Source organism: Polypterus senegalus, chromosome 12, assembly GCF_016835505.1.
Source record: "Polypterus senegalus isolate Bchr_013 chromosome 12, ASM1683550v1, whole genome shotgun sequence".
In the NCBI taxonomy this organism is placed as follows: Eukaryota; Metazoa; Chordata; class Cladistia; order Polypteriformes; family Polypteridae; genus Polypterus; species Polypterus senegalus.
The window spans coordinates 59,862,521-59,887,803 of record NC_053165.1 but is presented as its reverse complement, the minus strand read 5'-3'; the positions used below and the strand labels follow the sequence as shown (position 1 = coordinate 59,887,803).

General features: G+C 40.3%; 2 protein-coding genes across 4 annotated transcripts in view; one reads left to right on the top strand and one right to left on the bottom strand.

The window, feature by feature from the left end:
- The window catches only part of wu:fi75a02, a 21,776-nt gene extending 15,397 nt beyond the window's left edge, over positions 1-6,379 (top strand). For all 3 annotated transcript variants that reach the window (XM_039771674.1, XM_039771673.1, XM_039771675.1), the window contains 4 exons: positions 701-971; positions 2,164-2,294; positions 3,964-4,035; positions 4,430-6,379. In XM_039771674.1, the coding sequence (XP_039627608.1) occupies positions 701-971; positions 2,164-2,294; positions 3,964-4,035; positions 4,430-4,694 (739 nt within the window). In that variant the 3' untranslated portion in view covers positions 4,695-6,379. The remainder of the gene's footprint in view (positions 1-700; positions 972-2,163; positions 2,295-3,963; positions 4,036-4,429) is intronic.
- zgc:172271 (uncharacterized protein LOC100000381 homolog) lies at positions 6,331-25,283 on the bottom strand. Its single transcript, XM_039771677.1, has 17 exons — positions 25,115-25,283; positions 24,470-24,633; positions 24,190-24,289; positions 22,619-22,795; positions 19,432-19,594; positions 18,513-18,577; positions 14,329-14,486; positions 13,576-13,762; positions 13,303-13,451; positions 12,250-12,340; positions 11,945-12,004; positions 11,365-11,547; positions 10,548-10,707; positions 10,361-10,443; positions 9,659-9,843; positions 8,360-8,546; positions 6,331-6,783 (listed from the first exon to the last, which is right to left on the bottom strand). The coding sequence occupies exons 1-17, from the start codon at positions 25,170-25,172 to the stop codon at positions 6,740-6,742; spliced, it is 2,214 nt and encodes a 737-aa protein (XP_039627611.1). The 5' UTR covers positions 25,173-25,283; the 3' UTR covers positions 6,331-6,739.

Genomic DNA, 25,283 nt, shown 5'->3' with positions numbered 1-25,283 from the left:
TTGATTTGAATGGTAGTTTATATAAATGTTTTCTTTTGAGCAGACTGGTTCGCTCGTGATTTCTAAACTTAATACAGTAATTGGCGGTTCAGAAGACATTAGGGTTTCTAAATTTGGCTTACCCTGTCTGTTCTCATAAGACATTAATATCACTAATAAACCTAGAAGGACAATTTCATTATGCACTGTTACACACTACAATATTCAGTAATTTACGATCTTTAAAAAAAATCATTTTGACCGTTAAAATGATACAGTTTGAACAAAGTGGCAGTAAATTGAATTATGTAAGTGTATATTTATATATCTCTATAAACAAAATTGGCTAGTGAAGAGCAACTGAATCCCAAAACACCTTTGAACAGGTGATTCCTCTTTAGGCCTTATTTTCCATATTGTACACTGAAAACATTGTATGTGGATCCAAACATTTAGTTAAAACATTATTTCAGAAGGGCTTTTAACTATAAATATGCTCAAATTAACCACCTTTGTAATGGAGTGGGGGGGGGGGTACTCTGGGATCTGTTCTCTGAAATAGAGTGTTGAGCTAATATAAATAAAATATAATTAGTTTTCATCTTTATGAAAAAAACATGTTTGAGCACCTTATTGTTGTATACTATGAGGAGCAAAGGTGTTTTTTTTCTTTTCTTTTTGTTTTATTATTAATTTCTGTGTTGTTTCTTCTACCCTGAAGTCTGGTTCAGAACGTGGACTCCACTTACCAGAGTGAGTCATGTCTCACACAGTTACTGCCTCTGCCAGACCCTCTGGCTACCTCCATCTTTGCTCTCCCTGGCAAGACTGACAAGTTGACTTTACCTTCAGCCCTACCTGCGACATCCAACCTGCCTTTTCTTTGCATTGAATGTTCCACTACTGACCCTCAAGACTGCATCTCAGCAGTATTTCCTACTCCTGTGGCCGTTTCTGATTTGGAGTCTTGTGCCTGTGAGCAACAGGAAGAGGTGAGAATCCACAACGTATAAAGCTCCTTATGTGTTTGTTTTGAGAAATGGAAATCTGTTAGTCTTTATTACCTAGTTATGCTTTTCAAGAATCATATGTTATTTTGTCCTCAAGTGGCCTTTTTAATAAATCTTGTTTACTGTTACATTAGTGGATTCACATGCTTCCTGTTCCCTAGCCTTGGAGCCTTAATTATAATTACTTAATAAAGTTGTATAGCTGAGTTAGCAAATGATTCTTTAATGTCAGTCAGTTTTGAGATTCACCTTATTGGTTTAAAGTTTGTGTTTGAGGAGATACAGACAGACAGACAGGGTGGTCCAGATCTAATTATGCAGATCCAGATCGTTTGGATGACTTTGATTTATGCGGGGACGATTCCAGTTCGGCGCAAAGATGATTCTTCATGTCGTCAGTTCACACACTACCCGATGATCCGGGATTTTTTGGGTGATTTTCTATGTAATAAACTTAATAAGTTATAGTGTAATGAAAATTGCATAATTAGATCTGGACCACCCTATAGATACTTTATTAATCCCAAGGATGCAGCAGCATACTGATAAAAAACAGTATTAAATTAAAGAGTGATAAAAATGCAGGTATAACAGACAAAGTTCTACAAGGAAAGACTAATGCTGGGATCCTGAAACTAAAAGTCTACGCCAGTTAAATGTGAGCTTACTGAAGTTGTTTTGCTTATGGATCAAGTAAAAGACAAACCAGAAATAAGCATTTTAACATTCTTCTGAAATTAGCTTCCAAATGATTTCTCAATCTAAAGAAAGAATCCGCATTTAATTGGAAGGATTAGGAACTGTGAAGTACATGTTAGTGAGGGCATAACTTTTGTAGCTTTCTGTTTCAGTTGATGGTGTCTGTTGTTTTGTCGTTAATTTATTTCCTGAGTCCTGCTGTTCATTTGATTGCCTGACACTTGTGATAGAGTTTTGGAGTGGTGTTCACTTTGTTCCTGTTGTCTGTCTCGTGGCATTCTGTTTCCAAAAACCAGAAATATACTGATGGGTATCTGAAAATGTCTTTGATGTGTCTGTCTATGAGTCTTACCAACCACTGACCATGAGCTCCTGCAAAGTTAGGACGCATTACCCTGTAACCCTGACCTGATAAGAAAGAAGGAAAATGGATAATGGGTTGATCAGTTGATTTTTAATCATATTTTTCTAACAGGAGAGGCCTCTTGACAAGACACTTGGCAATCAGGGTGGGCAAAAAACAAGAGTTTCCCAAATCCGTATTCGAAGAGCCATCCCTAAACCGGATAACAGCTTAACCCCTATGGGGCTTCCAAAACCAAAGAGGTAAAAGTGATCTTTGTTACAGTAATTTTATGTTTCAGAATGTAATGTGGGATTATGTATCGAAGCTGTACTAAAAATATAAAACTATTAACCACTTGACAATTTTTCATGGAAAAAAAAAATCCTGTTTGTTGTTCACCAGATTTGGTAATCTTTCTCTTTTTTAACCATTTGACAAAAGAAATATAAGCAAAATTTTTTCACACATTTTTTACTATTTCAATAGTTATATTTTCTGCAAAATAATATTGTGCAACATGCTTTATATACATTGAGTAAGGTGGAGGCTAGACTGTAATTTTTTTGGTGAGTAACTTTTAAGGTAAAAGCTTTATCTATAATGTTAGAAAGAAGAAGAATGGAAATTGGAAATCTCTGTGTAGTTGATGACCGTTGGCTCTAAATCCTGTTTGTTTAATTAATAGTTGAGCATCGGCTACCTTTGAAATATCATTGGCATTTAAATGAAGAAATTGGAATTGTATCAGATTTGATTTTTATTTATTCATGAGGTTAGCTATTTTCTGATTTCTAAATTTGTTTATTTTCTTCTTGTAGTAATCTAGAATATCAATCGGAGCAATCAATGTAGATTATACTTTCAGTTCAGTTCAGTAAACATGCAACTTTGTCTCGACATAAAAACTCTTATTTAAATCTATTTATTGAAACATAGTGTTCTCATTAAACCATAGTGATGCTTTATCTAAAGCCTGCTTGACATGTGAATATTAGTTGTTTAACAGCAAAGTTTTACTATTAGGATTTAAGGTTAGGTTTGAGAATTTGATCATTTTTAAAATGTTGAAATACATCATTATCTGTCTTAGTTTTGGTTCTGATTTAGGTGGTTATTCTCAGAGGGAGGTGCTCATCAAAGGTAATAACAGGGCTCTAGTGACGTGAACAGATTTCAAAATGAGAGGCCACAGTCAGCATCCCAGAAATACTCCTTTAGTTAGACTGAGTTTCTTATCCTCCATTGGGGCTGGCCAGACAAACAAAACCTCCTAAATCGACAGTGCAGTCAAGACTTACAGTTCAAGAAAAATATGAACAAAAATAATCGATATATAATAGCAGCATGCTGCATATCCAGTGTGGGATTACAATATTGGTAATGTATTAGTTTTTTTTTTATTACAGCCATTTTCAAATGTTTTTCCCAGAGTCTCTTTCACATAGAGGAGATGCCTCATCACTGTAATGTAGGAATTTGAGATGTTTCTGCCTTTTGATGTGAAAATGGTGTGAAACTAGAATTTGCTGTAGTTTGTTTTGTCTGAGTTGCCCAGAGTCTATATGTTGTGATATTTATTCATTTTGAGAAACTTGAACTACTTTTCAAGTTGCCTACATTGTAGGTTTGCAAATAAATGTATTATGTTTACTGGTAAAAGTAACACTGGGTTGCATATTTGAAAAGCTTTGGAATGATATGCAGACAGGTGGGTCAGTGTGAAAACCGAGTAATGATGAGTGGCACTGGCAGCGCGATGCAATATTGGTGCTGCTACATACCTTCTGGACCCCTGCAACCTTGTGTTTGGATAAAGTGTTGTTTGCAGATAGATCAGCGGATGCTAGACATCTCCCTATTTAAATGTACATGTACTGAATATGACTCAACTGTTGGTTAACGGTGCTTTTTTTTTTGTTCTTTTTGTAGATTAAAGAAAAAGGAATTCAGTTTAGAGGAAATCTACACAAACAAAAACTACAAGTCCCCACCATCCAATAGGTCTGTAAAATACTCTGTAGGTCAAGCTTATATTACAAAAGGTCTCAATGGACTGAAGGCAGCGTGAATGTGATTGGCACAGAGGTTGGGTATAAGTTAGGTCGTAGGTATGGAAGGACATTGTTGGTGTTGATGTTTAATGGTATTGATGTTAAAAAACGAGCAGATACAGGACAGTTATCAATTGCTTATCACTACAGTGATATATTTAATTTGATGTAGCTTGACTTACTTGGCATATTACAGTATGTTTACAGTTAGGACAGAGTGTATCTTAAGCTATTATTTATCTTTGTGCCATTATGCAGAGATGGCATTTTTTTTCAGCCGGACTGATACTGTCTAGAAGGGAATCCACAAGTAGACATTTCATTTGTACTTCCTGTGTTTTTAGGAGTCTTGAAACAATCTTTGAAGAACCAAAAGAGAAAAATGGTATCTTGGTTTGCATTGGTCAGCAGAAACGGAAGAGAGTCCTTGACTTCCAAGACTTCACAGTTCCCCGAAAGCGACGGAATCGGGCTGGAGTCAAACTGAAAATGAATCGGACACGAGGCCGCAAAGCATCCAGCCAGGGAGATGCAGAGCTAGACTTGCTTCTCATTGAAAAGCTGGGTGAGCTGGAACACTACTTAGCAAAAGAGGGTGTGGAAATCTGAAGAAATCCTACATCTTTAGTATGAAACGGTATGACAAGTAGCTCCCCATTTCTATACTTGTGCTTTATAGGCCTAGTCCTCAGGAATCATGAGCTTTTATGGCCGCTGAAATGAACTGGCACAGATGTGTTTATTTTATTGTGCAGTACTTCGTAGTACACTTTCATCAGCGCCAAGATGGCATGGTATCTATTCTGTGTGCATGCCTGGTTAATTCATGTATTTGCACTTGCTGTTTATGGCGTCTGGGGGCCAGGCTGTCAGAAGCATTACTTTTGGTCCACATGTGACCATAGAGGTCAGTTATCTTGGGAGCTTCAGGAACAGAACTCTGCAGTTGTAGTGTTGATTTGAGCCAGATTTCTTCTGAAGATGGTGGTACGCTTAATAGGAAACCAAGAAGAAAAAACACAAGCAGAGCAGGTTTTAAACGCTTTCAGGGGGCGCATACAAAAACTGTGGTGTTAGAGTTGAACTAATGTTGGGTCTTTTCAAGTCATGATTGAACCAAGAGTGGCTACTGGGGGCTTAATGGATTCTGATTCAGGAATTAAAAATGTGTCGATCTGAATGCTTTTTAAAAATTAAATTAGGAATTTCTTAAGTTATTGATAGTGGACCATAAAGGTGTTTGACCAGCACCTAGAAGCTTTCTGGGCTTTGTCTGTATGCTAATCCTGTGAATTTTCTCTGCTCTTCCCTTCCTGCTGATTGGTTTTCAAACAGTATTGCTTTATTATTCTGTCATTGTTGCCAAAATGTTATGCAAAAGATTTCAGTCTGAAAACTCTTGAGTACAGATGAGCAGGAAAGTTTATTAGGCAGAAAGAGTTGTGTGGAATATCGTGTTGTAAATGGCCAAGGGAGGTTCTATTCTTTTCTGTTATCCCTATGCCTCTACCAATTTCGGTATTAAACATTAGAACACCAGTATAGCATTTCTGTTTAAAGCCGTTCAACCGTTGTGTGATGCTTTTTTACTTTACATTTCAAAAAACAACAACAACAAAAAAAAGTCACTAAAAGCCAAGAGGTGATCGTTTTAGTTTTGAGTTCTCCATATTTTAAAAAGAATGATTGTTCCCATCAGCTATTTGCCGGTGAACATAACCATAAACTGCAGACGTGTCAGCTTGGTGGGATGCTGCTCTTTTTAGTTTTCTGAGTTTGGGGTTTTCTTGACTGCTTTTACAATGCTCTGTGTTGTAATTTTAATTTTATTTTAATTTGAACATGTTGGCATATGTAAAGATTCTCCACTGACCCTGCACTTGACTTTGAACTTTCACGACTAATATGAAAAGCTCTTTGTCAAAACAAAATCAAAAGACTTGGAGTAAAAATGTTTACTAACTTTTTAAAAGTTTGCTTTTTTCCCTTGAAGGGATGCCTATTATTTTTCACTTTATTTTCTCCTTTCATGCTGTGTCTTGTGTTCAAACAGCCTCCAGATTAAGTAGGTTCTGTGTTCAAAGCTTTTGTTCAGTTATCTGTCTGGTAACCCACAAGTCTGTGTTCACCTGCTGGTATGAAACCCAGTAGTAGTATGGGAAACCTACCTTCACATTCATCACTTTTGGGTTTTTACATAAAATTCATGAGCATAAGAAAACACTAAAGTTTACTCTAAATGTTGTGATTTTTTTAAAAATTTTATTTATGAAATAAAGTGACTCTTGTTTAAATCAGGTCTCGATGTTTTCATTTTCATGTTGATTTTTTCAGACACATGCATCGTTCTTGTTACAAAGTCCTTTTTTTGCACGAGTGTCCCAATAAAACATTTTTACTGGGAGTTACATACTTCAAAGGAAAATATCCTCTACATTTAACGCTTACAGTGGGTTAAAACAAAGAGTGGATTAGATAGATGGCTAATGTGAATCTGTTACCAGTCTTATATGTGCAGCCTTGATAAAAAATTGAATATTGCTGAATGTTTCATGTTTAATTCAGCTTGTATTGTATATTCAGTATAAAAACGCAGCCAGTGCTTTTAAGACGCGCTTCCTGCTGACTGTTTCTTGGCATCCAGCCTCAGGTCTTCAGAATATGTTACAGATATCTTGTCTGCAGAAAGGTAGGATATCTAGACAAAATAAAATGACAAGATAAAAATGAAACTAAGAATAAGGTGATTGGGAAAGAGTAAGAGGCACCTCCTGAGTCTTTTGATCAAGAAGTGACAACCAGTACAACTTGTTTTACAATTCTGTTAAGTGTGATGAAAATGTGAAGTATTGATTCTGTAAAATAAATAAGCATATTTACCCAAAGAGAGTGTGCTCTTGGAGCAGATCAGCAAGGCTTTTGTGTTTTAGTTTATATGGTAGTAATTCCCTCACTGAATATTTTTTTTTGTTCTTTACTTCACCTTAAACAATTTCTTGTATTAGAAATTTGTTAGTTTTCGCATACCCTTGGGGTCAGAGCGCAGGGTCAGCCATTGTACAGCGCCCCTGGAGCATTTGCAGGTTAAGGGTCTTGCTCAAGGGCCCAGCAGAGTAGGATCTCTTTTGACAGTGATGGAGATTCGAACCAGCAACCTTTGGGATACCAGCGCAGATCCTTAGCCTCAGAGCCACCACTCCGCCCATATATGTAGAAGGAATCGAGGTGAAGACAAGTAACTGTTGCAAATGTACAGTACTTTTTCATAGCTTTAATTCTTGTGCTTTTCTCCTTAAGGCTGTGTCTTTTAGCCCTTTTTCCTGCAGGCTTATCACTAAATGTTCATTTATGCAGCACCTCTGCTATCTGCCTTTTCCAGCAGCCAGAGGGCCCTGACGGAAACTGATTAAGAATGGTAAATAAAACTGGGGCTGCTGGGTCTCATTTGTTTCTCGATATCCCTGCCCATATGGCTGTTTCCTTTCAGCCTAACTCTTAGAGACCAACTCATGGCTTTAATTGGAGTCCGACAGTAGCTTAATTAAACATGGAATTTAGACTATTATCCTACACATTTCTAAGTTTCAGCTTTCAGAGGGTGTTCAACAAAAATATTCTGAATGTTAAGATTTTAATATATAATATATTTTATATATGTTAAAAGGTTTGTTTTGGACTGGCATTATAGTATTAATTTCCAAATTACTTGTTTCAACTACAGTTATGTATGTATTGAGCTGGATACTATAACAGGCAGTAGTAGGTGATAGCATGAATCACTCCTTGTTAGAATGTTGACAAGACGTGGCCTCTCCTACTGAGCTAATTTAGAGTTACAAATTAGCCTAATGGCAGATCCCTGGGGTGTGAGCAGAAACCTGAAGCTAAGAACTAGCATTGCTAACGATGTATCCGTTGTGTCTCCCTCTGAACAAGTAAGTAGCATTTAAAAAATTCTGTTAGCTGCTAGTTTAAACAATATACCATGCATCAATACATTTTTCCAATTGCAAGATGTCAAACAGCCATAGCTAATCATGGCAAAAAACGGGGCAGGAATTAAACCTGACCTGGGAGGGAAACCATTTGAACACAGGGCCCACTTGTAAGTGTAAAATCTCCAGTTAGTGTGATATGTGCATTTTGGTATCCATAAATTGGATAGTGACTGACAATAGTTTATTATGTCTACAGTACACAAACCATCTGAAAATAACAATTCTAATTTAAGATACTGTTAAGAGCAGAAACAAATAGGCACACTTTTTACTTACCAGACTCTGTGCATTTAAATGCTGCTTCGACTAACTGAAAAAAATCCTCCCCTATTAAGGAGCGGTAACTTAGGTGCCCTGTATGCACTAGACATTCTGTCTCGTCTTTAAAGAGCAAGTCACTTTCTCCATAACTGTGGGATTGAAATAATTGGAAATCTGATTCGGGATGTGCTTCCAAAGTTTCCTAGGAGAATAAGAAAGTATAAACTGAAAATGTATGGATCATTTGAGAATAGCAACAACAGCAAGTCTGTTAAGAGCACAAGCACATTTTCACCCTTTTATTAATCATTGGCGAAATAAAGGTATCTGCCGTTGCTGTAATTCAGATACTGGGCTGTATTTTGTGTTTCTTCCATCGACTGTTATGTTTCTGCTGCTTCTGCTTGTGCTTTATAAATTTTACTCTGCAGCTGACATCACCATAATATATCCTGAATGGCCAGTTTATTAGGTTCACCTGTCTAGTAGTGTGCGACATCCCCCCTCACAACAGCATGAATTCTTCATGTTCTACTGGAATGTTCTACTATGCAGAAACGCTTGTTGTACATTAGGTGGCTACACAGTCAATGCTGGTAATGGTCCTTACCACCTCTTCCCAAAGATGGCATATAAGATTGGGATCCAGGGACTGTGAAGGTAACTGAAACAGTGGACACTCGCTGTGTTTTTCTTTGAACCATGTGTTTCTCTTGTGGCAAGTATCTATTTGAGTGGATAAACTGTGGTCCTGCATGGTCAAACCTGGGCAGAAATTATGTTTTGATATACTATGCCATTTAGACATTCTTCACTGACTTTTGATGGCCATATTATGTGCCATACTGTCGCTGTCCACCAAAATTACTGTTGACACCAAACAGGATAACTTCACAAACTCGTGTTGCTTGTGAGAAACTTGATCTTCCATCAGCATGGTGGATTTGTCCACCCAAGTAGCTGTTTACCGCTACTTCTCAGTCTGGGCTTGATGTTTATGTGTCCACTGGAGACATTCTTTGTTTTCTGCTGACAACCTGATTAACTGGCAACCAAGTTTATAAAAGTGCTCTATATTTTCTCATAGATAAGTCTAACGTGTTGCAGCTTTGTGCTTTTTATCTTTCCAGCATAAACTGAAAGAGGTAAGTGACGTGATACTAAGTGGACTTCCATGTAATGTTATTTGTGATTAACTCTCCCAAGACTAGGGCCTTGCTTTCTAGTATTTTCTGCACTAAGTTCCCCAGGTGTAGTACAAATAGTTTTTTCATGCCTTTTCTTGGCTTGCCTTTCACAGTGCCTGAAACTCACCTGGGATTTCAGGAGGAAGTCGTAGATTTTTGTAGTGATGACGGGCCTTGTCATAACAATATTGGGGGGCACGGGACCAAGGTGACAATTCTTCCACTCTGACAAAGAAGCGCGCCGCCCATCAGGACACAGCAACTCAAAATCGGAGAGGGTCCAGCCTCTTGACCAGCCACTAAACTCCAGACCTGAAATGTGGAAAAGGTTTTACTTGTAATTATGGTTGGTGATGGTATGGCATTTCATAGAGCATGGTACATGGAAGTGTGTGGTCCGTCACCCAAAACCCTCATTATTTCTCTTTGCTTATTTTGGAGTATTTCTTGGTTTTCAATTTTTGTCGGTATCCTCCGAGGAAAATAGTTTACTGTCTCAGAATATGTTATTCTCATGGCAGCTATTCCAGCACACTATTAACAGTCGTGAAGCATAACTGAGAGAACAAGGGCAAAGAGTGCAGCAGGTAAGCAGATCCATGTTTATTAATTAAAATTAAGTGGTAAATTTTAGTAGGTTTTTGTTTCAACTAATGACTTACATGATAGCCAGACATGAAAGTAAGATTTTTCCCTCTACTGTCTGTTGAAGTGCATGTCATGGGACATCCCAGATTAGAATAGAATGGAGAACTTCCCACCTAATTAATGTATGTTTATTACATTCTAGCAAGATATGTACAGCAGTGTCAAACTTCATTAAACGTACTCTTGAGGTTCTGCAGTAGGTTATGGTGCTCCATAAAAGCCACATCACCAAAGCTTTTTCCACTGGAATCTCCAACGAGGCACCTAGGAGGGAGTGGCAGAGAGAAGAGAAACCATCCTTTTGAGCCTTGCTTGCTGGTAAGTAACAGGTGGGTTGGCTTTAGCAAGGACATTTGTCTGGGGCCTACCTCAGGGATCCCAGGTTGCCATAGAAGAGTTCATTGTGGTTAGCTGCACATCTCTGATGGGATGATTTTGGTCCCTCATCCTCGGTTCCTCCAACACAAACTTTGCAGAGGTTGCCCTTTGCCCCCGGCATGCAGCCTTTCCAAAAAAATGTTCTGTATGCTGAGAAAGAAAGAGAACCAAAAAGGTGAGGGGCAAATTAATCTCTTCAGACCTTAGTTGTGAATGCACTGATTCTTTTGTTTCATGCCTCTATTCTGTTGTTGTTCTTAAATTGACGTGTAATTATCATAAAGGACACATTCAAATCTGATAAAAGAGTTTCAACACTCCTGTGCTTATTCAATAAATTCTTTCAAATCTGGATTCTGAGTAATAGGCTTGCCGAAGCACTTTTATTGTTAGGGCAGTCTGAGAGTGGGATGGTCAATCATTCCATCAGGGACTCCCTCTTGTAGGCAGTTCCTATATAAATACCAGATTTATTAATTTATGGATAAGGTTGGTGTGGCAGGAAGCTGGTGTTTATCCTGTCAGCATCTGACACAAGGCAGGTAGCAAACCCATAACAGGACGCTAGTTAACAACAGGCCAGACTTTCACACACAGCTTCAGTCAGTGATACTCTGATCAGAGCTGTCACAAAATGTAGAAGGAAATCGGAGACTACAGAAAAAAAGCCATGAAAGTATGGGATGAACATACAGATTCCACACTGCCAAGTGACTGGAATGGCCTTTAAAATCCAGCTGCCTAGAGCTGTGATGCAGCTGTGAAAAACACTTAAGCCGACAATGTCAGATAAATAAAATGTCTCACCTGCATTGACATCACATTCATATGTCTTGTTGGGATTGGCCCGGACTGTATGATTGATGGGCAGCAGCCAGCCAGCTGGGCTGTAGATCTGACCGTGACAAGACCGCCTCCTAGCAAGAGTTCCAATGTGCATATTCCTACTTGAGGTCTTCACCACAGCAACTGCATAGACAGGGGGCAAAACTGCAAAAAGCGAACATCAGTTACACTTGAAAGTTTGCCTAAATCTCTGCACTTCATAAACTTGTCTTCATCACCTGGCTTTTAATTCCAGGTTAGCATGGTGGGGTGCCAGAGTCCATCGCAAGCTATGAAAAAGCCCTGGACATTTTAAGAGACACTTCTACACTTCCATAGAGCCAATGCCCGTTTGGGTCAGACACGTGAGTGATGTTCATGGCCCTGCCTAACATTCTCTGTTGAATATATTGAAAAGAGAGATGTCAGAAGGTGAACTCTGGCCAAGTTCATTGAGGGTGCCAATGCTGGGTTGCTTTACTCTTGTTACGAAGTTTAGGAGGAGGTCTCAGACAGTTTACTGTGGACTCTAAGCAGGACTTTAAACAAAACGGCCACTCACCTTCTCTGGAGAGGTCCATCTTCTGCCTTTCCTCATCAATGGAGGGAATACAGTTGTCTCCTAAATAAGATAAAGTAGAATTGTGCAGGTTTGGCACTCGTCAACACTGAGTGTTGCCACCAAGAGCACCCTCTGCATTTGGGCAGAAATGCGTAAACTGTGGCCCAGATGAATGGACTACGATGGAGCCTATCTGTAGAGTCATATCCTCCTCCTTCACTTTCTAATGGCTATTATCTTACACAGCCTGGACCCCCTTGCTGCAGCCCCATCAGGCCTTAACTTTAACCATCCCTTTATCTTACCATAGTACTCTACTGCCACTGGAACCAGACCACACTGTCCAGCCATGTAGGTGTGCGTGCCGTCAAGAGATGCTGCATCAGCCTCATCGCTCTGAAAAGAAGACAGTAGTTCATGAAAATGTTAATCCATTTGAACTTTGCTAATTTTGCCTTGCCAGATGCTGCCATTTCAGACCATGCAAAAGCGCACAGACTGACTTGACTAATGGCAATTACAAATGAACGGGAGGCCTTCTTGATTCAAGTGGTTAGCGCCATTGCCTTATGGATCTGCTGTCTTCAATTAGAATCACACACCGGGTGGTTGCCTTTATAAAGTTTACTTGTTCTCCTTGTGTCTGATGTTGCTTGAGGAAAACCAAGACAAGGATGTAAAATGTTAGTTTAACTGGTGACCATAAGTTGGCCCTATAGGAGTGAGTGAGGGCTACGTGTTCTTGGCCTCTGCTTCCTGCATAGACTCATGCCCCCGTGACCCTGAATTGGATTAAGCTGGTTTGAGAGTAAGTGTGGACTGAAGTAAACCGGTACCTAAAGTGTGCAGTGGAGTCGAATGGTAGATGCGATAGGCTCTGCCTCAGGAGCGTGTTTATGGCTCATCACCACACACTTGTATAGTGTGGCGGCCATTTTTTGCCTGGGGTGGTCCTTGATTAATTATAGAATTGGCCAGCTGTTCTGTTATATCCTTTTGAAGGTTAGAGGGTGGTCGTCCTCACTTATTTACACCCAAAGTATGGTTTTATGTTGCAATTTTCAGTTTTGAACATTGTTTCAGGTGGAAATCAATCTAGACATTTTAAAAGCGAGTGATTATAGTTTTACATCTTTTAACACAAGATGGTTTACCTGAAAGTACAGCCACAGACACAGCTCTGGCTTTTTGAAGTGATTATGCTGTTATACATGGGGGGCTCTCACAGGGTAATCCTTCTACCATATGCTGCAATTTTCATAAATCTCATGCAGACAAACCCTCAAGGAGCTCTTAATTCATAAAACACGTCAGTTGGTGTATTAGGATAGAACAAAATTAAAGAATTGAAAGCTCACCTTGATCATTTCAATGCAGCCTTTCATTGACGACGCCCTGACACACACCAGGGGGTCCGATTTAATATTCAGCGCCCAGTCCTCACACTTGTTTTGCTCCGCTGAGCTAATACAACACCACCGAATCACGCTGTTGTCCATGGAACTGCCTGTAGGTTAAAAAAGAAGCAAGATGTCTGTTGGAAGCCGTGGGCCAGCGATGTTCTCACACACCCTTGACGCTTTGTCATTTGAGCAGCAGAGGAGTGCGAGCGCACATTTAAAATGCTGTACCTTCATGACCAAGGCCTTTGAGGAGGGACACGTAATCCAGGCCAAGGATATGGTTGATGTCGGTGTTATCAGAGAGTATGGCTAACCTTTCAGTTGAGTCACGAAACATGAGATTATTGCCATCAAAAAAGCTGGAGTTGAACACTTGGAAACGAGAGGATTCTCGTCCTTTGGGCCCAAACTGGTTCTGAAAATAAAAAACACACAATCTGTGTTGAGATTTTTAAAATGTCCATTGTATTTTCTGAAGCTTGGTAAGCTTCTAAACCTTTTCACAGGACTACATATACGAAAACTACTACTCTTCCTCCTCCTCAGACGCATTCAGTTCCCTCAGTCGCATCTTACGTGACATGCTGACAAATTTGGATGTTATATTCCTTATTTAGAGCTTGCAGTAGTTTTGAATTTAGTAGACATTAATTCTATAAAGAGAGAAGTGTTTGCTTTATCGTATCATTGTCGTATTTCATTTAACTATAAATTTTAATTGTAGATTAGCAATGGTGGTGCATTATGACACAGAGTGTCTCACTTGATTCATCTAAAAAGGGAGGAGGAGGAGAGTAGCATGACAGAAATGAATTGGGACAACCCGCATCATCTCTTACGCCACAGTGTCACGAAAAGCTTCATACAGGTCAGTACAAGCACTTCCGAAAAGTTCAAATTAATTGATTGTGTTATAAACACTTTAAGATCTAGACCTGTCTGTTTCCCTGTGTGCTTGTAAAACTGAAATCTTTAGCCCACCTGCACAACGCTGAGGAACTTGCGTGCCAGTCGGCGGTAGTTGTGTCGCGTCACAACAGCGTTACCAGGGCCCTGGCCCAGATTGCACTTTCTGTAGTCGTCGAGTTGGGCCTTGGAGCCATCTGGGCACAGAAGCCGATAATGTTCTTTCTCTGAATCTAGAAAAACATTGCATATGGTTATGATGGCAGACGAGAGACCAGAGGCAGGGATGCACTGAAACAAAACAGAAGAGATTTAGTGACACCATAGCATCGGTTTAACAACTGGCCCTTTGAGCTCCTGCTGCATCTCCACATGGGGCATCGTGGGTCTGGGACAGAGGACACCATGTTGCTTTTTGTAAAATGGAGCAGACTAACTTTTCATTGAAGCCGTTGCTTTCATTTGTATATAAAAATGTCAACATTTTTATTTAAGTGGACATTTACCTACAAAAGCAGTGGATTTTAAATCACTTTTCTTAAAAAGTTTTCTCCTCCCAGATAGACCAACAGATATTATTCAATGTCACTCTTTTTGTTTCAGCATGAGTGTGTCAGTGTTCATTGTTATCTTGTTAAGCACCGTGTATTACAGTTCCCTTAGTCTGTCCTGCACCTGTACCTGCATGTCCTGGGAAGAAGGAGCCACCTTTGTCAGCATCAGTTTACAGGTATTGGTCTCCATAAAGCATCTTCTGGGACTTGTCATGTCCAGGCTGTGTGTCTGTAGACCTGTGACATCCCTTGTTTTGGTGTGCTACAGTTAGGTCACTTCAGATGTGTAAATGTGCTCCTTTTTTTTTTTTATTACTTTAATAGAACTGAAGAGAAAGTAAACATCTGATGTGTTTAGTTTGTCCATACCTGAGCAATTAATTCATGTAAAATGTAAGCATCTACACAATAAATATATTGGACACAGATATATGTTCCTTGTCGAAGACAGGTAATAGCATAAATGTTAAAACATTTGTTGTCTCTTACCCTACACATACCTTCAGCGCCTTAACAATTGTATCCGTGTGTGTGTCTGAAGCTCTCTTGACCGGCACACACTCCCTAAACACGCCATCAAGCTCATTCCATTAAAGCCTCCCTCATTAATTTTTGAGGTGCCTTACTCTCTTGCTGTCTGCTTTTATACATATTATTCAGCAACTAGACATTAAGCCCGTTACAATAACGGGTGCTAGAACAGTAGTGCATAAACATTATTAGGAACAGTCTATATTAAATGGCAAAGGACCTTGACCTCATTCTGTTTGTTGTCTTCATTTTTTTTGTTAAAAATATTTTTGCATATGATAATACAGTAGGTATAATTAATATTGCCTTAGTGTAAAACTTTGTAACAATCTGTAATGCACAATATCTGAAGAAGATATTTAAGAAAAAGTTTTTATTTTTTTACCTCATGAAATTTTTCAATAAAATTTCCTTATAGACAACATTTTTTGTAAATACTCTGTCTGACTTTGGCAACAGTTTGCCTTGTTCAGGACCATCTACAACATTGACAACAACATCTGTAAAACTTCTAACTGTTGATAATGCAACATATAACTGACCGTAGCTGAATACTGGTTCTGGCAAGTAAATGCCAACTTTTTCTAAGGTTTGCCCTTGAGCTTTATTAATCGTTATGGCAAAGGCTAATGTAACTGGAAATTGTCGCCTTCTTAAGGTAAAGGGTAAATTAGTAGAGGATGGAGCCAAATCAATACGGAGAATATTTTGACGCTCATTTTCTTTTTCTTCAATTGATCTATTTGCTCGTATTTTTCTTTGTCTTTCATCCTTTCTTTTGTTGATGTTTACTTGCTGTGCTGATCGTTCTTCCAGGAGATGTTGCTTATATACGATTTGAGTGTCTTTGTTTTTTGTCCTACTTGACGTCTCCTTTTTTTGGGTGGCATGTTGTTAGTAGATAGTTAGTAAATATGCGTGGGGCAGTATGTGTGGCGTCTCCCCAGCAACGGATTTTATGTGCGTGGTCGCGACTGCCCAATCAGCACTCTCCCCAGCAATGCTGTCCTTGATTTGTTTATCATGCGTGGCCGCGGCTACACCATTCACTGTGTGCCCAGCTTCCAATGTGTGTACGTCCACTGTGCCGTGCGCATCGCACCAAGCCCCGCGCATGCGCACTTTACCAGAAGACACACACACACGAACACCTGGATGCACACAGGGGTTTTATTAAAGAGGATAAGTATAATAATTAAGTATTAAGTATCGTATATATAAGTCGGGTCTTGAAACCCGAAAAATTAAGCATAAAACCAGACCCTGACTTATACGCCCGTTCAAAAAAGCAACATTTAAATTCATTTTTTGTATTTTTTTTAACATCTTCTTGTCTCCTCCAATCTCGCATCAGTTTCTCAGACACATCAAATTTTGTTGCAGCAGTGAAGTTACCAATTTCTTTCACCACTTAAACGACTTTTAATTTAAAACCAGCTTCATATTTTCTTCTGATCAAACGCTCCATTGTAGATAAGGGATGCTCTTATGATAAAGGTGTATGAGGGTGTACGATACAAAAAACACTAAACAGTGGAAACATCACTTCAGAATAGTTTGGGTATTCCAGTGTGGTCACATAGACACAAGGGAGGGAGGGAGAGAGAGAGGGGTTAGGAGCACACGCTGATACAGCACATTGCTGGACCCACATAGAAACAAAAGGCCGTGTGCTCCGTGGTTACTCTCTCAGGTGGGCATTAGCATAGTATTATCTCTTGGACCAATAGTGTGAGTTTTCCACATTTGACTTATATGACCGACATTATTAAGCAACAGAAATTAGAAGATAAAAAAGTCCCGACTTATCTGCAGGCGAACTTATCCGCAAGCATATACAGTAAGTAATAAATAAATATATTATTATTCAGTGGCTCATATCAATGTGCCTCCAACATCTTTATTTCTCTTTATTTTCTGTTACGCACTTTATTAAATACAATCTTATTGGGCTACTGGTGTAGCTGCTGGTTTAAATTGTTCCCATGATTGCATAGAAGTTGACTTTGAAGATTTTGGATTTATGGGTTATTGAGCCTTATATATCACCTATAGCTTTAACAATGAGTGGAGTTGTATTGTAAACAGCCTGGTAAAGGATGCTATGGAGCCGTCTGGAAGTTTTTGTGAAGTAAACTATTACTAGCAGCCAAGTAGTAAGACATGGCTGAAGCTGTTCCTCCTTACAGCTAAAAAGGTTTGATAAGCATGCACACATGATGTGAAAATAAAAGTGAAAGGGAAAGCAGCACATCTTTGACAAAAGGGAGAATCTCTTTTAAAATGCACCTTCCCAATCTGTTTGCAATCTCAAGACGTGACCTTCGGTGTACTGTAGGACCATTCTCGGCTTCTCGGTGGAAGGATTCCGCAGGTTTTAATTAACGCTTCAAGTTTCATCAGATGCCCACTTGGCTAGATTTGTAAACCCCAAGGGGGAGAATTTTTTTTCCCCCTCTAAGTTTATAAATACAGTTTCACTTAACTACCCAACTGCCATAGCTGTAAAAAATGACTTAATAAATACTGAATATATCTTTTAAGGTCATTTTATGTGAAATTTTCATAGATGTGTGACAGTTAAATTTAAGTAAAATTTAAACATGCTACATATTTTATATTCAACTTTTTGTAATCCAGAGGTTGGAATTACAGTAGGTGATAAATCAAGCGCCTTTTGTGAACCACATTGCCAGAGTCAAAACTGCTAGCACCTGCCACATAACCCCTCACAGCTCGTGGGCCACATTCAATTCAGATCTGGAGTATTGTCCTGCTCTGCCTATGCTTTTGAGGTCACCGTCTGGATAAGCCCCTTCTACCCTACAGTTCCCAGTGTCTTGAGATGTACTGATCTCGTGAAGTGGTAGTCCAGGTTTAGCTCCTTTTGAGATTTATTTTGAAGTGATTCTCTTCTCATGCAAAATTGTTTTTTTGTGTGTGTGTACCCTGTGGAATCTGAAGAATACAAGACCAAATGGATTATCTAACTGTATGCTGCCATGGCTGCCAAAGTCCCAGCCCCAATAGTGAAAATGCACCAGAGGCAAGCTCTACAGCTAGAAGCTTCATAAAAATGTAAAGAAATAACGTGCAGGCCATCAAAACCGGACCAGGTTAAGATCATATCTAGTAGACGTTGTAAGAGTAGCAGTAGGTACATATGATACTCACTCTCCATTTTGAATATGGCTGTGTGGTCCAGAAAGGCAACATCAGCCCAGCCACCTTGAAGACATCTGTGAAGTGAGATAAGAGCAGATCAGAAATTACAGGCTCTTAACTTCCAGCCAGTGAAATGTACTGATGTTTTATGGTGTCGGTATACACCATTACAATTTTAGCTTTTGAATGAATGTTTCTGCAGCTTTGATTGGTACACGTCACAGAATGAATGAGCAGCCTGTTATTAAACAGCTAACAGCAAGAATGGAGCCCAGGGGGAGACAAAGCACATTTCTGAGGGCCTGAAGATATCGTCCTATGGTGGTATGAGTGTTAGATCTGAAAGTAGTGCAAGGAGACAGGGCTCCGCACAAACAAACGGAGGGACCCCATGTGTAAATTATCATTTTATTAATGTCTATCCTCCCCTTAACATGAAACACTGGAGGATCTTTTGAGCTCATTGTAAGAGAAATAGCCAGCAAGGGCCATTGTGAGCCCTCTCCCATTAAATGGAAAGAAAGATTAGAAACCAGATGTTGCTAGAAGGTGATCCTTTTTGGGGATAACCTTTGAAGTTATGTTTGAATCTGTAGATGGCAGTATGAATTACAAACCCACAAATGTGTTAGCTTTGAATCTGGAAAAGGGGCTTACTCTACAAGGCTTTTAGGTGTTTAAGAGGCAGGGTCAAAATCAGTGAAGTAAATTTGACTGGGCCAGAGCATCAGAATGAAATTGGGCTGACAGAACCAACAGACCACCCTCCTTGGGGTAAAGCCCACAGTACCGATACTACAGCTGATTAAAATCTGTGTGCATTGCACTCCAGTGAAGTAGAGCTGAAGGACAATACAGCCTGGCAGTCTGAGCCTCAGAATTAAACTGGTATTTCTTCTCCAGCACATTTTTTAAATAAACAAGAAACCTGATTGCTCCCTCGGAGTCGAAGAAGGGTTCGTTGTCTGTAGTCTCGCAGAAGTAGTTCTGGTCACGGATGTACGACTTGTGGCCCTGGCACAAGGAGCACAATGAGTGGGCCATGCCGTTGACCCCTGGGATGCAACTCTTACTGAAGAAAGTGCTGATGGCTGCAAGTGAGAAGAGAACAATTATGGGATTTTAATCATACCGCCAAAACAAGTAATGTTTTATAGAAAAAGGTCCTCCTTCACATGTAGGAAATAACCTACAGATATCATCAAATGAACAGAAATCAGAAGCATTCTCAGATGACACAACTTCACCTGAATGATACTTTTTGCTCTTTTGATAAAATATTGTCATGTCTAAGTAATGGCCACAATGAAATTAGATTCTCCCAAATGGTGTGGACCGTGAGAGGTGCGCTGGGTGAGTTCAAATACTTTGTTGGCCACTAGGGTTGCTGTGTATTGGGCTTTCCAGGACTGTGATAGTCTGGTTGGATAGGGTCATGGTGCACCAGAGATGCCGTGCCTTCAGTAGGTTGTGATATTTACATACAAAAATTGAGCAAGTGTGACAAGTGTTTACACAATAAACTTCAACTTCAGACTAGAAGGTGATAAGCCTGATGTGTTCTCAGTTAGTTGGCCTTGCAGATGTGCCATTGCAACGGTTGTGTTAATGAAGATTGAAGATCAGGAACAATCTAGAATGTCCAGAAGTGGATCACCACATGAGAATCGGTGGATCCTTCTACATCCTGTCCAGACACCCATGTCGACCATCTACACAGCTGTAGTGCAGTGGCTTGAAAACTTGCGTTTATGTGATTCCATTTTTGGCATCCATTTCACAATTTACTGTTGTTGAACTGCTATCAGGGACTTGTTGTGAGCTCCCCTTTAAGGGTCCTGCAACCTTTCTGTGGCCAATGACTATGCAACTCGCACACTGAGATGAACTGCAGGATGGTGAAATCTGGGCTGCACTCCAGAAAGGCACACTGCCAGCCCAGGACAGGTTGAGAGTTGGTGCCTTCCGCTGTTTTTCAGGTCAGCAGAGCTACACAATGACGAGTCAAAGGACTGTAAGCTATTTTACAGTACGCCGTGGCAGGCTTACATGGTGCCATAATTCACAATTTTAGAATACCGTTCTGAAAAGTACAATGGCCACCTCTCAGGAATGATTTTATATCGACAGCAGTTTGTATTGTGAAGGCTCATGCCTCACATGGACCACTGCTTATCTGGATGTACCACCGAATGTCGCCTGTCCCTGCTGCAGTATTTGCTGCGTATGTCAGAAGTGTCTGATGCTAAAAACGTTGGCTTTGAGTCCTGCTCTGTGCCAGTAGGAGACTCTTATTCTGGTTTTAGAATCCTTTGCATTGTCTGTTCTACACACCAGATTTTATGCACACAGCTGACGTTTTGTAGTAAAGTGTGTGTATGTGGTAACGTTGGCCATGACGGTGTTTATAAGTAGCCCCAGTATCAAATGGTGGGAAGATTCCAAAAGCCGAATAATTAATAAAATGGTGACATAGAGCAGCGGTATCTCCGGTACTTGGCATTTTTTGCTGTTTCCACTAACTGTACTCCCTTATGGGTCACTTTTACATAAGCAAACCAGATTAAACCATGGTATCTTAAATTGCAGCAGGATTAAAAGTTGGCTGTGGTGTCCATGTCTCATCCAAGTTTGTGGATAATCCCTGTGCTAGTTTTGGCCATAATGAACTCCTTGGCTTTTAGAAGTCTGCTCTTGTTTTTGGTATTTTGATATTTGGGTGGCAATTTAAATTTGATGACTGATGAGCTTGACTTGTGCTTCTGACTTTATTACATCCCCTGACACTTACCAATAAGAACCTTTGTCTTGCACGGAGTCCGTACAGTGAGGTTTCAAGGACTGACAACGTTTTCATGGCGACTGTTAGTTAATGGATATCTAGTGGAAGTTGCAAGTGTCTTTTCTAAATCAGATTAGTCACTAAGGTCTCCACAAGTTTTAATTTGAAATGCGGACGCTACCGGCGAGAACACTTGAACAGCACAAGTGACACCCTGGAAGGCTTCATGGGTGGGCTCTCCTAGGGGAGATGGCAGATTTATAAGGCATGACGTGTTTAAACGGAATATCACTGATGCTTGTAGCTTGTAGGCATTTTGTCTTGACAAAGGATTCTGGACAGAAGGCGTTCATTGCTGTGTTTATGTAAAAGGAAACATCAGTTTGTTGGCAATAATAGAACTGGAATGGTGAAGTTTCAAAAAATTTTTATTTTCTTATTTTAGTTAGTGCCATTCTTTAAGAAGCCAGTAGTAGCTGATAAGATTTAAACATCCTCACTGAAACTTAGAATTCATGGATTTTCATGGTGCTCAATTAAATCTGAATGAGCGGTGTGAGTATTTTGTGGTGGGCTGCTGCCTGAAATATTATTTTCATTATGATTCATAATTGGCCACATTGGGTGTTAAGGCAGCACTGGGTGAGTCTCGGATGGGCCTGTTCACACACATGCCCATTAACTCACCCACACTGTGCCAGTTTATAACCGCCTATTAACCCCGCTTGTGTATCATTACGGGTATAGGAGACAACCACACAGCCATTAGGAGAATGTCCACAGTGTGCACCTCAACTGGGTGTAGCATTGGAAGGCACAGTACTTGATCAATGAGGTGGCAGCACTAATGGTTATCAACTCTACAGTATGTGGCCATTTTTCCCTCGATCATGCACTAGTCCGCATTTTCCACTTCATATTGCAGTGACATAGAGTGGGCACAAACACCGAAGGAAGACTGAAGGTGAAGCATTGGTGTGTATGACAACATAATTGCATTTGAATATAAAGGTGTTTAAAAGGCCGGGTGTGCAGGAAGACAAAGACCATGGTAGATTGGCTATGGAGGGACTATTATCTACATGTGTACGGAAGCTAGGAAAATTGGCTTCACAAATAATACTGATAAGGTTTAAAGAGCTATTTATGTGAGCAAATTGTCTAGCTTTATGTGCATGAAAGGAATTAAAAATGAAGACACTGTTGCTGTCCTCCCATGAGCGCACGCTATCTGCCGTCAGCCCCCCTATATGGTGAAGGACAAGCTCTGTATATTTACTAAGCATATTTTTATGTCGTGGTTATTATTTCTTATTGTGTTATTGAATTTTACCTTCATTCAGGGTCTGGTTCTCATGCCAGCGCAGTATATTCCGGGACAGCAAGAAGCCCATGGGAAGATTCCACCCTGCGGTCCAGCGGGCTCCACTGTGGCAGCTCCTGGTCTGCTGCAGGGAGTGAATGTCCAGACTCTGATTTCGAACAATGGCCACCGCAAACACACAGCTCCCTTGAGGAAAAAGAAAGGAGCGAGGATCAATAAAGTCAGTTTTGCTGAAGAGGCCAGAGGAACATCTGAAAAATGAGCCGGGAGCCTGATAGTTTAAGGTAACCTCAGTTGTTCACTTTGTGTAGAACTGCAGAATATTTTATACTATATACTCACCAAAAATAATTATAGTTACTTTACCTTGAAACTTTTGTTTTCCTTACCTGAAAAAATTAAATGGAATTAACAATAAAATTAGAATTTTTTTTCTGTTAATATTTCAAAAACTGCTCTTGTTTGGTACATTCTACTTACTGTATTATTCTAATTTGTACTGATTGTGCAATATCCGTGGGTTTTTGGGTAGGACTTCTGCCCCTCAGAAGGAGGGTGGGTTTGAATGCCTGCATGACGGAACCCAGTGATGACAGCGAGACCCTATAAACTTAAACCTCTAATGACAAATGAGACATTTCTACTAATGCAGAGAGCTGTAGTTGTGAAAACGAGTGTCGTGGTCTGCAGCTTGTGGCTGTGGATTTGAGGTGTAATTGAATAATACGGAAAACTTTGAACTGCAAAGCAAACTTCATGAGTTTTATTAGCCTGCCACTAGCTTTAATTATCTGGGATGTTTGAGCCTTAATGATGATAACTATTTTGAATGTTAAATAAGGGCTCATGTATTGGGGGAGCACTGTGTCTTCTGGCAGACCACTGGGGTGGTGATATTACAAGAAATAAAGAGTCGCTGAACTGGTTCTGTAGAGAAATTCTAAATAAACGTATAACATTTGGAGGGAAGGTCTCAGAGGGCTGCTCTGTTCTGCTATGTCCAGCTGCATACCGTAAAATAACATTCTCAAACCTGATTCATCTCGTTTAGGGTTGTGGAGGGGGTTTGGAGCCAATCCCTGTCCAGCTGCAACTCTGGTGAAATCCAGTCTGCCTGACTTGAGTTTTTCACTCCCATCTTTTCTGCGATATCCATATTTCAGAATGAAGCCTCTTCTTGTTGTAAGTTGCTTTTACCTTTTAGTTCTACCTTTCCTTGGATGTGGTGCCCCATTTCCCTTTTCCATTGTAAGGTTGTTTTTTTTACTATTTAAATTTAGAGTGTTAACCTCTTTAGCCCTGTTGCATGTTTCATCCTGGTAGATGAGCTCTGTCCTCATGGCAGTGTCCGCCTGTCCATGGCAGTTTGTGAGAGGGATTCCCAGGACATGCCGGTGTGGATATACTGTATGTGATTGTAAGTGTCATGGTGGAGACGTGAGGAGGACACCAGGTACCATTTACCTAATCTTATAAATTTGTCTTCATGTCCTTCCTTTTGGTTCCCATAATGCAGCCCACTTTCTCCTGCCCATCTTAATTTATTGTGCGGTACCATTGCTTTCAAAGCTCAGCCTCACCATCGTTATGCATCTCTTTGGCCACAGCAATCAGGTCAAACTGTTTGATGGCAGAGTACACCTCTCCAGCGTCCAGTGACACTGCATCGGCCTTATTCGCCTGCAGACCGAAAAAACAGAAGAAGGTTCTGATATGTAGAGAAGGAGAACAGGCAGGACAGATGCTCACTATGAGGGCTGCTTCTCCATCATATTCTCTTTTCTACATGTGTTACTTATACTTTTCAGTGCCCTAGCCCTGCTGTTGCGCCATGTCCAATCAGTGAAGCCCCCATCTTACCCTGATCTTGTTGATGCAGTCAGTCGTGCCGTAGGCCTTAATACAGGAAAGCCTGCCAAAGCTATTGACAGCCTCCATCGGTAAGACTGCCACAAGCGCCTTGGCCAGCTCTGCGCACTTCCTCTGCTCCCGGTCTGACACTGTGCACCATCGTAGCTTCTTTCCTAGAGGTGACCAAAGACAAATGAAAGAAAGTCACAGAGTTGTGAGGATAATCAACCAGTTTGGGGCTCCTCTATCTCTAGGCTATTCATTCATGTCAATGATCTCTTCTGTAAAAGAAGAGAGTTAAATTCACACACACACACACACACCCAGAGCAGACCCGCTGATGTCAGAGGTGAAAAATCCACGCCTGTGTTTAGAAAACAAACTGCATTTCCAAGACACCAGGAATGCAGCTGGAGTTCTCCAGTACAGCCAACATGCTTCGTGACGTCCCTGTAAGAATCCCTGGAGGGATTTTTTTTTGCAAATTCCAATGAAGTAAGAGCAGAATCTGGAATAATCAAACTATTTCCTATCCCATCACCCCCTTCCCCCTGAATACTCGCATTTCTTTCCAATGATGGATGACTCTAGGCAGCTGGAGGTTCCTATGCTGGCTGGACTCACAATAGCAGCGCGCAGAACGGCAGCTCTTACCCCAAGACATGGCACCAAGAGATGCCATCAGTATGACGGTGAAGGTGGGCACCCTCATCTCTAGTGAATGTCGGCAGCTCGTGCGGTGGTAGAGTCCTGCTGCTCGGCTCCACAGACTGCTAGCCACCACGCGGAGCGGCACTGATGAGAGCAGAGTGGGAACAGCCCT